The 13,732-nt window shown below is 35.1% G+C and overlaps 1 protein-coding gene across 1 annotated transcript in view; it reads left to right on the top strand.

The window, feature by feature from the left end:
- The window catches only part of LOC150100106 (uncharacterized), a 73,085-nt gene extending 59,712 nt beyond the window's left edge, over positions 1–13,373 (top strand). Inside the window, exon 14 of the mRNA XM_090403213.1 lies at positions 13,180–13,373. Coding sequence (XP_090259339.1) covers positions 13,180–13,373 — 194 coding nt within the window. The remainder of the gene's footprint in view (positions 1–13,179) is intronic.
- Positions 13,374–13,732: the final 359 nt, after the last annotated feature.

The raw sequence follows: 13,732 nt of genomic DNA, 5'->3' as shown, positions 1-13,732 counted from the left end.
ACCCACGCCTTTTAATAACTCTCAATGGCAAGTATAGAAATTACGTTATATCTGTTTATGATTGTATGGGCAAATGTCGGTGTGATGGATGCCTGGGAAATACCTTATGCGTGAGTACATTACTCTGATTATGAATTATTGTCGTGAGCTCTTTTTTTTTTTTTTCTGGAATGGATTCATATCTTTTGTTGTAGTGTCTGGAAGGATGATCATCAACAGATATGCAACACTGCTGGGTAGAAAATACCACTTATCGTAAATTTATGTAACAGATCGATGGCTCTTTAAAAAATGACAATGCACCAAGTTATACTGATGGTGCTACAGCTGCATGGTTGTATGGAAATGATCTGAAAAAAACTCCGATATCCTGCAAGGAATCTCAATCTTTAACCATACAAAGCACTTTTGTTATGAACTGGATCGTTTGATTCACACCGGATCACTGCATCAAACATAATTTACTGTTATTAATATTACAGAAAAATGGTCCAAAATAACTCATATATATATATATGAATCAGACGATCGAAAACCACCAAATTTTCTTTTACTGATAGTGCATTTTCCTGCACTATAAAAAGGGATTTTTTTACATATCAAAAGGGATATGTAAAAGGGATTTTTTTTCCTGCACTTTTTCACATCTGCAGCTGAGTTAAATTGACTGCAGGATTCACTATTTCAGCAACAAGTTTGGAAACCAAACTTATTACTTACTTTTGCTCCAAGATCTTTAAAATAATCGGTCAGCTATCGGTGATGACCATGAGTGGACACTAACAGGAACTCAGGCAATGAAGCAATGCATTAAGCATTAATTGCGTGTGTTCTTTTAGCCCTTATCACTGCCGAATGAGACGTGTACCTCACTTTCAGTTAAAAATTTCATATAAAGGTTCTTCGTGTCCTACACAATTCGGACTCATATCTTTCCAAATGGTTAACTTATGTTCAATGGATAAAGTGTTTATAAAGGATTCTCGCTGCAAAATGGATATGGATACTCACGTGGGTCATTCCAACCGAAGTACATGTTGAAATGTCCTAGAGACTGCACTATAGTAGCCGTTTCCTAAAAGCTGTACGAGGGTTTTGAGGAAATCTTGTCTACACAGGGAAATCCCTTCCTCCCCACACAAGAAAACAGATGTTACTGTTTAAATATAATGAACAAGCTAAATTATTTGAGTCCTGTCATTATCTTGAATATGATGAAATTTGTATAATTAATTTGGGCAGGTCATTTCCAACGGACAGGAAACAAATCGTTGATTATATATTTAACAAATGAATTGCTTATTTAAAAAAAGTGGAGGTGGATGGCTTAAATATTGAATTTACTTGTAAATCTAGTGAATAGAACATGAAAATCTAACTCACCACACGAATTACTAATTCGCTGTGCATATGTAGAGAAAAAAAGGGAACACATTTATTCAGAAATATCGTAAAACATTGTAAAAACAGATAAAATATTGTAAAATAAAACATCGTAAAAAACAGATAAAATATTGCAAAATGTAAAATGAGTGTTTCAGTATATTAGGATCTTCATCACAGGATCTTTATTACAGTTGAAATAAAGACAAGACCTACTTTGTGAAATTGTGTACCAGTGATGACATGCTTTCAGCTTTATTGTTATGCACTAAGTAATGGACGTTTTTAAGAGCGACTCTTGAGAATAACGTATTACTATAATGTGTTATTTTCAAATCATGAGCAGAAGTCTAATACGCTCTGAATAATTAGAACGATGTAGTAAGCTGAAAAACAACATATTCAACATATTCCGTGTCATACTTACAGCTGATTATTATCGAGCGTTTTTCATTTATTATTATTTTTTTAACGGAAATACAAAACTAATAATATTAATGCGCCCATGTAAGTCAAGGGAATATCGCTTGGGATTTTTTGTTTGCTAGTGTTGAAGTAAGCATGCTTTGACCTTGCCAGCAAACGTTTCAAACTGTGTCTTAATCATCTTGCTTTTAACTCTACAAATCGTTACAAAGAGGGATATTAACCTCCTTATCTGTACTTGTCAATATGTGTATCCAAGTTGTCCTATAAGCTATTTTGGTTTTTAAAACATGCCCTCTGATCTTCAAATTCTTACACCATGAACAAAAATCAAATCCAAAGCTTTGCCAGTTTCTTAATTCACTTCTATCAGTGCAAAAACACAGCTTCAAACTTTTGATTCCAAAGTGTAAATTATTCATTATATCCTACCATTTGTCAAACTAAACCTGTGGCTATTATTTCTCTTTATTATTTTTTTTAACGTAGCATGCTAATCTTTAGTTCATTTAGATGAATACATATTTCTTGATTACTGAATAAAAACCATAAAAATAAAACGTTATTTTATTATGTTTTCTGTCACTACCAATACGAAGTGCATTTCTAGAATAAAACAGAATTCAATAGTCAATAAATAAAAAAGAATTGACATTTACTTTAAGATAAATATATCCATGTAATCATTTCAAAACTCAAAATTGGAGTCAAATTTTATTAAAAAATAAAATTATATCGCATCCACCAGGAGTTACAAATAATATTACAATTATATCACCACTTTATGATAGTATGGTAATATTACAATTAGATTATTTTTTTAAGCGATTTCATTATAAAGTGCGAATTTCATGCATTTGTATTTGATTGTAATTTATATCTTAGCGATTTGACACGATACTACAGTATACGTTCATGTTTTGTCTTAAGCTTTTTCACGAACCATTGAAGTTCTTTAGCTGTGGACTTCACAACCGCGACTGTCTCGAGGATAAGGTGGTTGGCCCTATGCCTCCCCGTGTGTTCGTGGGGACGAAAAGGGTTTTTCGTCCCCACGAACCTCGGGTTTTTCGTCCCCACGAACCTCGGGTTTTTCGTCCCCCTGTTCTGGGGGACGAAAAACCCGAGTTTCCCGGTAAAAAAAAAAAAAAAAAAAAAAAAAAAAAAACATAGCTCACCGGCTAACTCACCTTTAGTCAAAAGAGATGAGATATAGTTTGCTAACGTCTTGTATGAAATCGAACCCAGGTCTTTCCGAGAAAAGAAGATTCGTCTGTACCGACTGAGCTACGGAGGTTCATATATTCATGTAAGTTTACTTATTTTTATGAAATATTACATGCAATTACATTCAAAACTGAGATTGTTATATAAGTTTCAGTAAATATCCCGAAACATTTGTTTGTCTTATAAAAGAAAATTTCACGATATAATTCAAATTTGATGTAAATTGGAACAAATATCATTCATTATATTTGACGCCAATTTAAATATGAATACTGCTTATATTAGGCACAATAAGTAGATTTAATACACTTGCAATGTTGTAACAATCTGCAAATAATTACTAAATCCCTTCAAATTTTTATTTGTTTTGATTCATTTGAAATCGTTGTGATATAAAATACAATTTTCATGCATAAATCATATACATTAAAAATTTAAGTATAGAAAAATACTAAAAGAAGAAAAAGATGAGAGAACAAAAAGGATAAAAGAAAACACACTAAAAAAAGTTTATAAACTAAAATAAAATAGAAAATTATGATAATTTTTGCATAATGTTTTTTGCAGACTAATACACCTAAAGTAATAAACGATAATACACTATATAATTAGCAGTGGGAGAAGAAATTAGCCTGGATCACTATTTTCCTTCCACCTGGAAACTGGCTGACGTAACTCCTATACATAAGCCAGGCAAAGACCCACACCTACCGCAAAATTATCGTCCAATCAGTCTTATCTCAAATCTGGGTAAGGTTGCAGAGAAGGTCATCCTCTCACGACTCCAAACCTCAGTAAATGACCTAAATATCCTCCCTAAAGAACAGTTTGGTTTTAGGCAACACCACCCAGCAAATCCACAGAATTGTGAAATACATCACCACCAGCTACAACTGGCACCAGTGCACAGGCGCTGTTTTCCTAGACTTATCCAAAGCATTTGACAAAATCTGGTATTTTGGACTCCTGCAAAAACTTATCTCAGCCGGTACCTCACTAAAAATGGTTCACTTAATCCATTCATATCTTCAGAATAGATCAATGCAAGTAAAAATCAACGGTTCTACATCCTCCCAGCACCACATCTTTGCTGGAGTGCCGCAGGGATCTCTACTGGCTCCATTGCTGTTTTCTGTATACATGTCAGACATCCCACACAATCCAATGACTTCCATTTTGGCTCTGTATGCGGACGATACGGCAATACTAACCAGATCTCTCAAACCCCATTTCATTACCAGAAAGCTTCAAGAAAACATTCTAAAGCTGGAGGGTTGGTTCTCTAAGTTGAGATTGGAAGTCAACCCCCAGAAATGCTCAGCCGTTCTTTTCTCAAAAATGCCAATGTCTCCTGTAGGAGATGTGTTACTATTCAATACTAAAATTCCCTGGCAGACAGAAACAAATTACTTGGATGTGATTCTCGACAAAAAGCTATCTTTCAATCAGCACACTAAGTCTGCGTGCACAAAGGCATCTAAAGCCATAGCTCAGATCTATCCGCTAATTAATAGAAACAGCAAGCTCAGCAACAGAATCAAATTGCAACTATACCAGATGACAATTCGTCCTCTAATCACCTATGCCTCTCCGGTCTGGAGCCACACCTCTAATGCTAACATTATCAAAATACAGCGAGTGCAGAACAAGTGCTTGAGAATAATTCTGAACGCCCCGTGGTATGTTAGAAACAATCAACTCCACAGAGACACAAATATTCCCTATATTTTCTCTTTTCTGCAATCCTTAGCATCCAAGTTTTTCCTAAAGACGTCCACACATCCCAACGATTTGGTTCAGCAAGCTGCAGCATACGATCCAACGGACATATTCAAATACAGAAGACCAAAAGCTATATTAGCCTCCTTTAGTGATGCATAATATCCATGCCCTTTCAGGGCGAGCAATCTGCTCATAAATTTTACCTTCACTGTAACCACAACAGATAGCGGGGAATATGAAAAGCATCTTGCTTCACCCCTAAAGTCATAAATGCCAATTGTCAGTTGTCAAAATTAGTCTGGGAGTCAGGAAGGAGAGAATCCATGAGATGTGGTGATTAATACCCTTGGAAGATAATGGATGGCGATGCTGTAGCCAATGAAGGTCTCACTGAGGCTCGGCTATTGCTGTTACCGTCCTGCCATGATCAGAGCTTTAATATACCCTTGGAAGATAATGGATGGCGATGCTGTAGCCAATGAAGTTCTAACTGAGACTCAGCTATTGCTGTTACCCTCCTGCCATGATTAGAGCTTTAATAGCTCAATAACACCTTATCCCTACACTGTCCTCTACAGATAACGGGGAAGATGAAAAGCATTCTTGCTTCGCTACTTTAAGCCAGTCCTTATAAGGATAAGGACTATAGATCATAAATAATAGTGACTGATTAATAAAAAAATATACATTTTGAGATGAAACCATGTAATTCTTGTGATTTCATTACAGTGACTGATTAATAAAAAATATAACAGTGACTGATTAATAAAAAATACATTTTGAGATGAAACCATGTAATTCCTGTGATTTCAAATAACAGTAACTGATTAATAAAAATATAACAGTGACTGATTAATAAAAATACATTTTGAGATGAAACCATGCAATTCCTGTGATTTCAAAGCTAGAGTAAGCTTTTATAAAGAGAGTGGAATATCATATTTACGTTCTTTGGTTGTTTTTATGGAGAAAATTTGACTTTATTATGATTTTTGTATATTTGATCCAACTTCGAAATACAATCTCATCGTATCTCCATCTGGCCTGATTAATGTAGAATAAAGAATATAATAATTGTTTTATATATAAATAGTTAAGCTCACTTTATATACAACAAGGTCTGAACCTTTAATGTGTTTGTCATTGAGATTAAATACTAAAAAATATTTCTAACTTTGAAATCGAAATTTTAGCCAATGTATATGTCCCCCTCTCCGAATAAAATCTATATATTAAAGATTTTAGAATAGGAAATTAGATTGAATTAAATTAATAAAAAATAACTAAATAGAATTAAATTCTGTTCTTAACTTAATATAAAAGATCTGTTTTTTCGCTTATGTAATATTTATATTCTGAATTTCTGTCAATCGAATAAACGAAATGGAACGATGCTGTTGTTACTAAATGCATAAATAATCCTGCCAAAGATGTGAAGTTGAGTTAACTTGTCTCAAAGGGAGATGGTGGGGTTTTTCCTCCCAGAAAAGAGACTAACTGACCGGAAGAACACAACACAAGTATCAGACATAACACACTGGCCTATTAGCCTGTCTTAGTGGTAAGGATATAAATTCATAAAAATACCATACAGCAACTGCAACACGTTCGACATGATAATTGTATTATTCAGTACCATCTTATATAAAGAATAGGGATAAAAAATCAGTTAACGCCTTTTATTCCCTTATAGGGAATAAGTGGGTGAGGACGTTTTAGTCCTATTTAACTTTTGGAGACTGAGGGGGCAGTTAAATCTCCACTTGTAGCCAATCAGAGATAGTGGCTCATAGCTCTCACTAATTTAAGCAGCCTGCAGTGAAGAGAAGGCTCAACAAGTGCCGCCATCTTGTGGTCCCTAACTTTAACACAATATTTTAATGTCTGAAATAGTGTGGGTTCTATGGTCGATTTTGTGTTTACGGGACGAAAAACCCGCTTGCCCATGTCAGAGATCGACTAACGCGGGAATCAGTCGAAAAAAGGATTAGAAAAAGTTTCTCCAGTCGACAAATAGAATCGAACTTGCGACACTCTTTCTTCAGTTAGTTTAGCGCAGGAGTGCAATCACCATTTCCATTCAGTATATTTTATTAAACCAATAACAAAGAAATACTAGCTGTAAAAATAAATACATCATATATTTACACATGCTTTAACCTCCTTAAGGGTATTACTATTTGTTACAAGTAATGCATTTGTAAATTTACTTGTCTTAGTCATTAACAGTGAATACATAGATGATATCACATTATTAGTTACATTCAGGTTTTAACTCTTAATTCCTTTATTTTACTGTTATTAACTATTTAGATATTAGCTATTTCGACACACCGTTATCTGATTATACATTTCGATTTCTTAAAGTTTACTTAGCATTCCAGAAATTGCCTCATTAAGTGATGCGCTGTCTCTCTCTCTCTCTCTCTCTCTCTCTCTCTCTCTCTCTCTCTCTCTCTCTCTCTCTCTCTCTCACACACACACACACACACACATATAAATCTGGTCGGCCATATGAAAGGTAGTCATGGTTAATTTGATGCAAAATGAATTCCTAAGGACTCCCATTCCTCTGCGTTAATTTTTTTTTCAAAAAGGATAGAGTTCCCCATGACATCTTGGAGGTATCTATGTAACTTGGGATACTTTTGCAACCTGTTCTGTCATACATATGGTCACACTCGCATGTCCAAATAGTATACATACTGCAGTTATAATAATTATGATTGTTTGCATTCTGATTAACTTTTTTTTCGTTTAGCCAAAATATTAGCTTTTCATTTATTATTTGATTCTGTGGCATTCATTTCTTTACATGATTCCCAATTTCTTCTGCTTTTTTACAATAAATCATCATGTGGTAAAGTGTTTTTGGCTGTTTACAGAATTGACAGGATGCAAGACCGTCCAACGGTATTTCTTTTACCACAACCCACGTTTTGGTTGGCAAACTTCGTGATGAACTTCAGAGAAAAAGGTTTTTATAGAATGGACTTATTGGAAGAGTAAATACATTGTTTAAAACGGAGTTTAGTTTGATCTCTCCTCTTTTTTGTTCTCGATGCTGAGGTACTGGGAAATGTTTCTAGTTAAATTTGCATATATTGCTCTTGATTTGGTATGTAGTAACTTCTCAATGCCGTAACCATTTCCACTGAGATACGCAGGCTTATTTAAAATAGGGATTCAGATAGCTTTTTTAAGATAATTGTTTATATAATTATATTAACTTGTTTCATTATATCATTTGTATTATGTTTATAATTATAATTTGTATTAAGTTTGTAATTATATATAGTATATATTTGTAAAATGGTATCATACGGCAGAATAACAACAACCTCTCTTATTTTGTCTTCGATTTCATCTGAAATGGAATTTTAGAACTTTCGTTGCTTTTTACAGTGTGTCATTAATTATCTCTATTTCCTTGAAAATGTTTTAAACTAAAAAAAAAATCCAGCACAATCTCAATATGCATGTCAAAATTAGTATGTTTAGAAGAAATGTTATTTGAGACTGGCTAACTTAGTCTCAATTGAAAAAGTCCACAAATGTTTCTCAAATTCATCTGGCAAAACTCAAACTATTTTTGCTGATGAGGGTGTGAAGCACAATCTGTCTTCTAAACGCGTTAAATTAAATAAAAAAAAAACTCATTTATTTAAATTGACATGGAATTACATGGCCTTTTTAATAAATCTCATAAATAAGTCCTTTCAGTTTTTGAGAAGGTTTTTTCTCAAAAGAAACTAGATTTTTTTTTCATTTTGCAAAACAACCTCTATAGAGTCAAAGTATGACAGGCAGCTAATTATCTGTTTTCTTTAAAACAACTTGACAGTTTTAAACCTTTTATACGCTGATGTCTAAAACCTCAGGACGAACATTATGTCTGAAGATTAGAATCTCAAATTAACACTAATCAGCTTGTGAAAATTTGTGTAATTGACAATTTCGAGTAGCAAGTGGGTCCACATTCAAATTTTCGAATCGCGCACAACGTGATCACGTGGTAGCATTCGAGGATAAAAGGCTACGCTAAACGAATTGTGTTTGAAGGAAGCTCTTTTCGCGAAGGAATAAAGTTGCAAACTTGGATGTCTTTTAATGTCTCAAATACATCATCTAGATCATTTCACAAGGGAAAGAATTCTTTGAAAGCTCGAAGGCTGCAGAATTATTGATACTGCAAGAGAGTTTGGAATATTACACAGTGTTCTATTCATCTGCTCTGGGAAGCGTTTCAAACCAATGGAATGTGTTCTAGATGTTTGCTAAGAGGTCCTCCTCCACCATTGAACATGAAGACACGGTTTTGATTATAACGGCAAAATGTAATCAACGCACTAAGGCAGGTCAGCTTACAAGTTGGCTCCATTCAAGCGCTGGTACGCGGAAGTCTCGACAAACTGCGGCCTATAATCTGCGTCCATTTATGCACAGTTCATTGCATAGCATGTTTTCAGTGATGTTGTATCCATAAAAATTGGACAAGACAACAATGGATTATGTACTTTTTACAGATGAGAGTTAGTCTTTCCTCCGATTCCAGAAGACATTTGATCTGGGATGAAAGTGGTAATGCTTACCATTGCGAGACTGTTCTTGAAAGGGATAGATATGACGGTGCTGGGGTCATGGTGTGGAGTATCATTATATTTAGTTGAGACGTACTGAGCTACAAGTGCAGGTGTACAATATTGCAACCTGGTGTACAATATTGCAACCAAGTTCGTCGACGTCGTGTTCGATTGTTCTGTGATGTTTTAGGCGAAGAACCCCTTTATATGTATGACAATGCAACACCACTAAGATACTTCTAGACTGATATTGGTCGAATTCGGTAGCCGGCAAGCCCCTCATATCTCATGAGAACACGTTTGGGACGCAATCAGTAGACGCATTTCTGCTCGGCTTGAAAATTCACTCCACGAAAACAACAAGGGCTCATCTTTGCTCTGAAGGAGGAGTGGGCTGTTTGACTCAAGCAATGTATAACACATTTTTTTGTGTAATATAATTTATTAGTATGTTGGCAATAGATTATGTCCACGTGCAGTCATGAATATGATTCATATACAGGTAAAACGTCGTCCTTAGTTTTTGGACACCTGTGTATAATAGCAATCTAAATTTTTGGGACATACATAAAAGTAGGCTAAACTCCCATGAAAGTGGTTAGTGTACGTGCTCCAACCAACATGGTTTAGAATCCTATTGTGGAAATGAATGTTTGCGATTGTCGTAATGTTGGAGATGAATTTCATCGCTCGCTTTGAAATCACCGCTTGGCTTATTGGAGGCCTGAAGTGGCTTGAAAAGTTCCACGTTTGTTCTTTAGTGTAACCCCTTTTGGATTATGTAAAAATAAGTAAAATGATTAATGGTAAAGATGGTTAATCAATGAGTACAACTGGTTAACTATCACGTTCTTCTTTATCTTAAGGTAAAGGATGTAATGGTTGATCTTCTATGTTATTTTAGAAAAAACTGAGACGAAGGTAATTATTATTATTATTATTACGCTACATCTCCAGGGTATTCAAGGACTCATCGCGGAAGGGCACTCTACTTTACTCTACTTCGCTAAATACATCTCACTCTCTTCACTACTACTTAATTCTCCTTCTAGAACACTGCACTACTACCATCAACACCATCTACAGGCCATCACCACCAAACACAGTATTTTTGTCTTTAAATTGGGTGTGTTTTGAAGGCTAATGGATGGGTAGTTTGACAGGAGACACCTAACGTCTGTTTTCTTTTCTTTTTTTTTTTTTTCGAATGTGCTGAATATATATTTTTCTTCAGTGTTTTTGTTTTTCAGCACATTACAGCTAAAATGTAAAATAATGCAAAATACTATTGTACGGGGTTCAGCTATGGGGTGCAACTGGATAGGTAGCTTTAGGATAATTAAAAGTATATTTAATATTAATCGTATTCTGATAATAATCTTAAATATACGAAAGTCCACAGACAGTATTTGGCAATGCTTCTGGCATGGTAAAAGTCATTTGAATTAGTCTTCTGTGCAGGAGTTGAAGGAGATGAGTGATATAAGAGATCAGCTTTATCCTAGGTTGTTGTTTATGATGTGCCATCTTGTTACAAAAAAGTTGAAATAAAAAGAGATAGCAGAAGTTGCGGAAGATATTCTTTATAAGGTAGCAAAAGGTGAGACTGAGAGAAAACTCAGTTCCTGTACTGAGGCGATTTTTTTCCATTTAGTCCTTGCAAAGTCAGATTTGGATTTATTAACAGATTTATTGTATGTACTCCATGTAGGTTGAGAATGATTCTGAAAAGGGGCTAAAATTAATTTCGTTTCAATAAATATTGAAATCATTTGGTACAGTTATGGCTTGCATCTTATTATTACTTAAATAATAAGATGCAAACAATAACTCATGTCTTCTAGGTTGATCACTAGAATTCGAATGGAAAGTAAGATGGAGTTGTATACAATAAAATCATTTAGGAAGACAACTTCTTCTCTAATGGATAGAGTGCATATAGCTAATACATCTTTAAAAACACATCACAAGTTATGGATTTATGACCTTTAACTTCTCTTCCCAATAGTGATATTGTCATCATCATCTTCTTCTTCTGCAGCTTATCCCACTTAAGTAGGGTTTCAGTTTTTAATGCGTCTCCTCCACATCCTCCTGTCTTGGGTTGTAACCATATCCAAGATCTTCATCCTCAAGTGCTCCTCTACCACTACCTCCATCTCTTCTTTGGTCGCCCGCGCTTCCTCCTCCCTTGCATATCCATCTGCATTATCTTTCTTTCCACATACTCGTCCTCACCCCCCCCCCCTCAACACATGACCAAATCATCTCAACCTTGCTCCTGTATCTTTGCTCCTAAGTTCGTAACTTTCACTGTTCCCCTCACATAGTCATTTCTCAGACGATCCTTTCTGGTCACACCGCACATCCACCTAAGCATTCCCATTTCCGCTATCTCCATCCTGCTGATGTTATTATTACTCAAAGCCACAGTTTCCATAGCATGCACCATTTCATTATTTCATTATTTATTTCATTCATAGAATTATTTCATTTCTTACCTACACTGTTTCGTCGTAGTCTTCTCTACTATCAATGTCTTGCTTCTGATTTATCTATTGCGATGATATTTGGTAACAGCATATTGCAGCTTTCTCTTGTTTGTTTAGTTCTTGATTTGGACCTTAAATATGTTACTTATCTCCTCTTTAACGTTTAGGCCATCTAACATTCATGAAACAGAATATGCCTAAATTCCTTATTTAGTCAGTTTCGTTTCATCCGTATATGTTTAGGCTTTCCTCAAAGATGTGTTTTTTTTGTGATGGATTTTTTTTTTTTTCATTTCGTTATCTTTCTAAGTTACCTATTTTGATGGGGTTTTTAGAATACGAATATCAAAATGGTTCATACTTTTCTTACTTGTATTTCTTTTCTTTTCTTTTTTATTCTGGGATATTTTTAATTTCATTGTTGCCATGTCACAGTTTGTAATACTTCTGTTTTTGGGTATTTTTCTTCTTTTTCGTCAATACCATGCGGTTGAAAATAGCTCATCAATGTATTTGTGTGTGTGTGTGTGTGTGTGTGAGAGAGAGAGAGAGAGAGAGAGAGAGAGAGAGAGAGAGAGAGAGAGAGAGAGAGAGAGAGAGAGAGAGAGAGAGAGAGAGAGAAAGAGAGAGAGAGGACGAACGATTGATTGGTTTGTGAAATCCAATGACCTTGTTGCAATAATCCTTTAAAAAAACAAGAACGATTATCAAGGACTTTACCTCTGTCCTGATCAAGAGTATCCCAATTAGCACATCAGTCTTGTTAATTTTTGCCCCAATTATTCTTCCCTAGATTGTGATCGCCTCTGAGAAAAATTAGAAAATTATATGAATGAATGATCAACAGACTGGATTATATACTAAACAAACTGTTAGACCAAACCAAACAGTTTTTATCTTAGATGTGAATTTAATAAATAGCTGTATAGGATTTTGCAATTCTTCGGGGACCCCTTGAAGAGCAATATTTATATGAAAAAATGGTTACTAGCATTGACAATACAGAATGGCTGCAGTATCTCAGTACAGGATTATTTAAATTTTGATAAAAGCCTTGATGATAAACGAAAGAACAAAACGATGCACTGAATGAATAAAATCATTATCAATATAAGATTTTGCCTTTGCCTCAACATAAATAAAAACACATATCACTTTCCCTTCATCCTTGTATTAAGCTACAATTCTTCTGAAGGAAAAAAAAACGAGGATTGTAATTAAGTATTATTCGCATGAACGCGAATTTTATTTCCGACTACTTAATTAGAAACTTTTATTTAATACCATGTAGGTCCTCGTTTATCCAGAATGATATCAAATATGTGATTTGACATAGATTCTAAAAGGTATTGGATTGCTATTTCGTCTACAATATCACAGGCATTCACGAGACAGTCCTTTAACTGTTTCGGATTTGACAGAAGATGACTTTGATCCCGGATCTGTTTTCCTAACATGTCCCACACATTCTCAATGGGGTTCAGATCTGGGTTTTGTACTGGGTAGTAAAGATGGTGAAAGTCGCTGGCAGGCTCACTGAACCACTTCTGAACAATTATTGCTCAATGGACAGTAGCTTTGTCGTCCATGGAACAACCGTCATCTGCAGGATAAAAAGTCGGCATTGCAGAGTGGACTTCATCGACAACAATGTTCAGATATTCCTTAGAGGAGACCCGACATTCGAGCAATATCATGGGACACGTTCTGTACCAACAGAACATGCCCCATACCATGACCCTATCTCCAGACCCCTTGAGTTGTGTTTTCAAGGCATGATGGGTTTATTGCTTCACGGGACTCCCTCCAAACTCTCTGCCTACCTTCGGTACAGAACAAAGTGTACCGTAAATCGTCAGGCAACATCACTTTATCCTCGTCTTCCAGTGTCCAGTCACG

Source organism: Typopeltis vanoorti, chromosome 13 (assembly GCF_054136105.1).
Source record: "Typopeltis vanoorti isolate ZY-2024b chromosome 13, IOZ_Tvanoo_1.0, whole genome shotgun sequence".
Classification (NCBI taxonomy): domain Eukaryota; kingdom Metazoa; phylum Arthropoda; class Arachnida; order Uropygi; family Thelyphonidae; genus Typopeltis; species Typopeltis vanoorti.
Note: the sequence above shows the minus strand (reverse complement) of the source record. Positions and strands in the feature narration are given on the sequence as shown.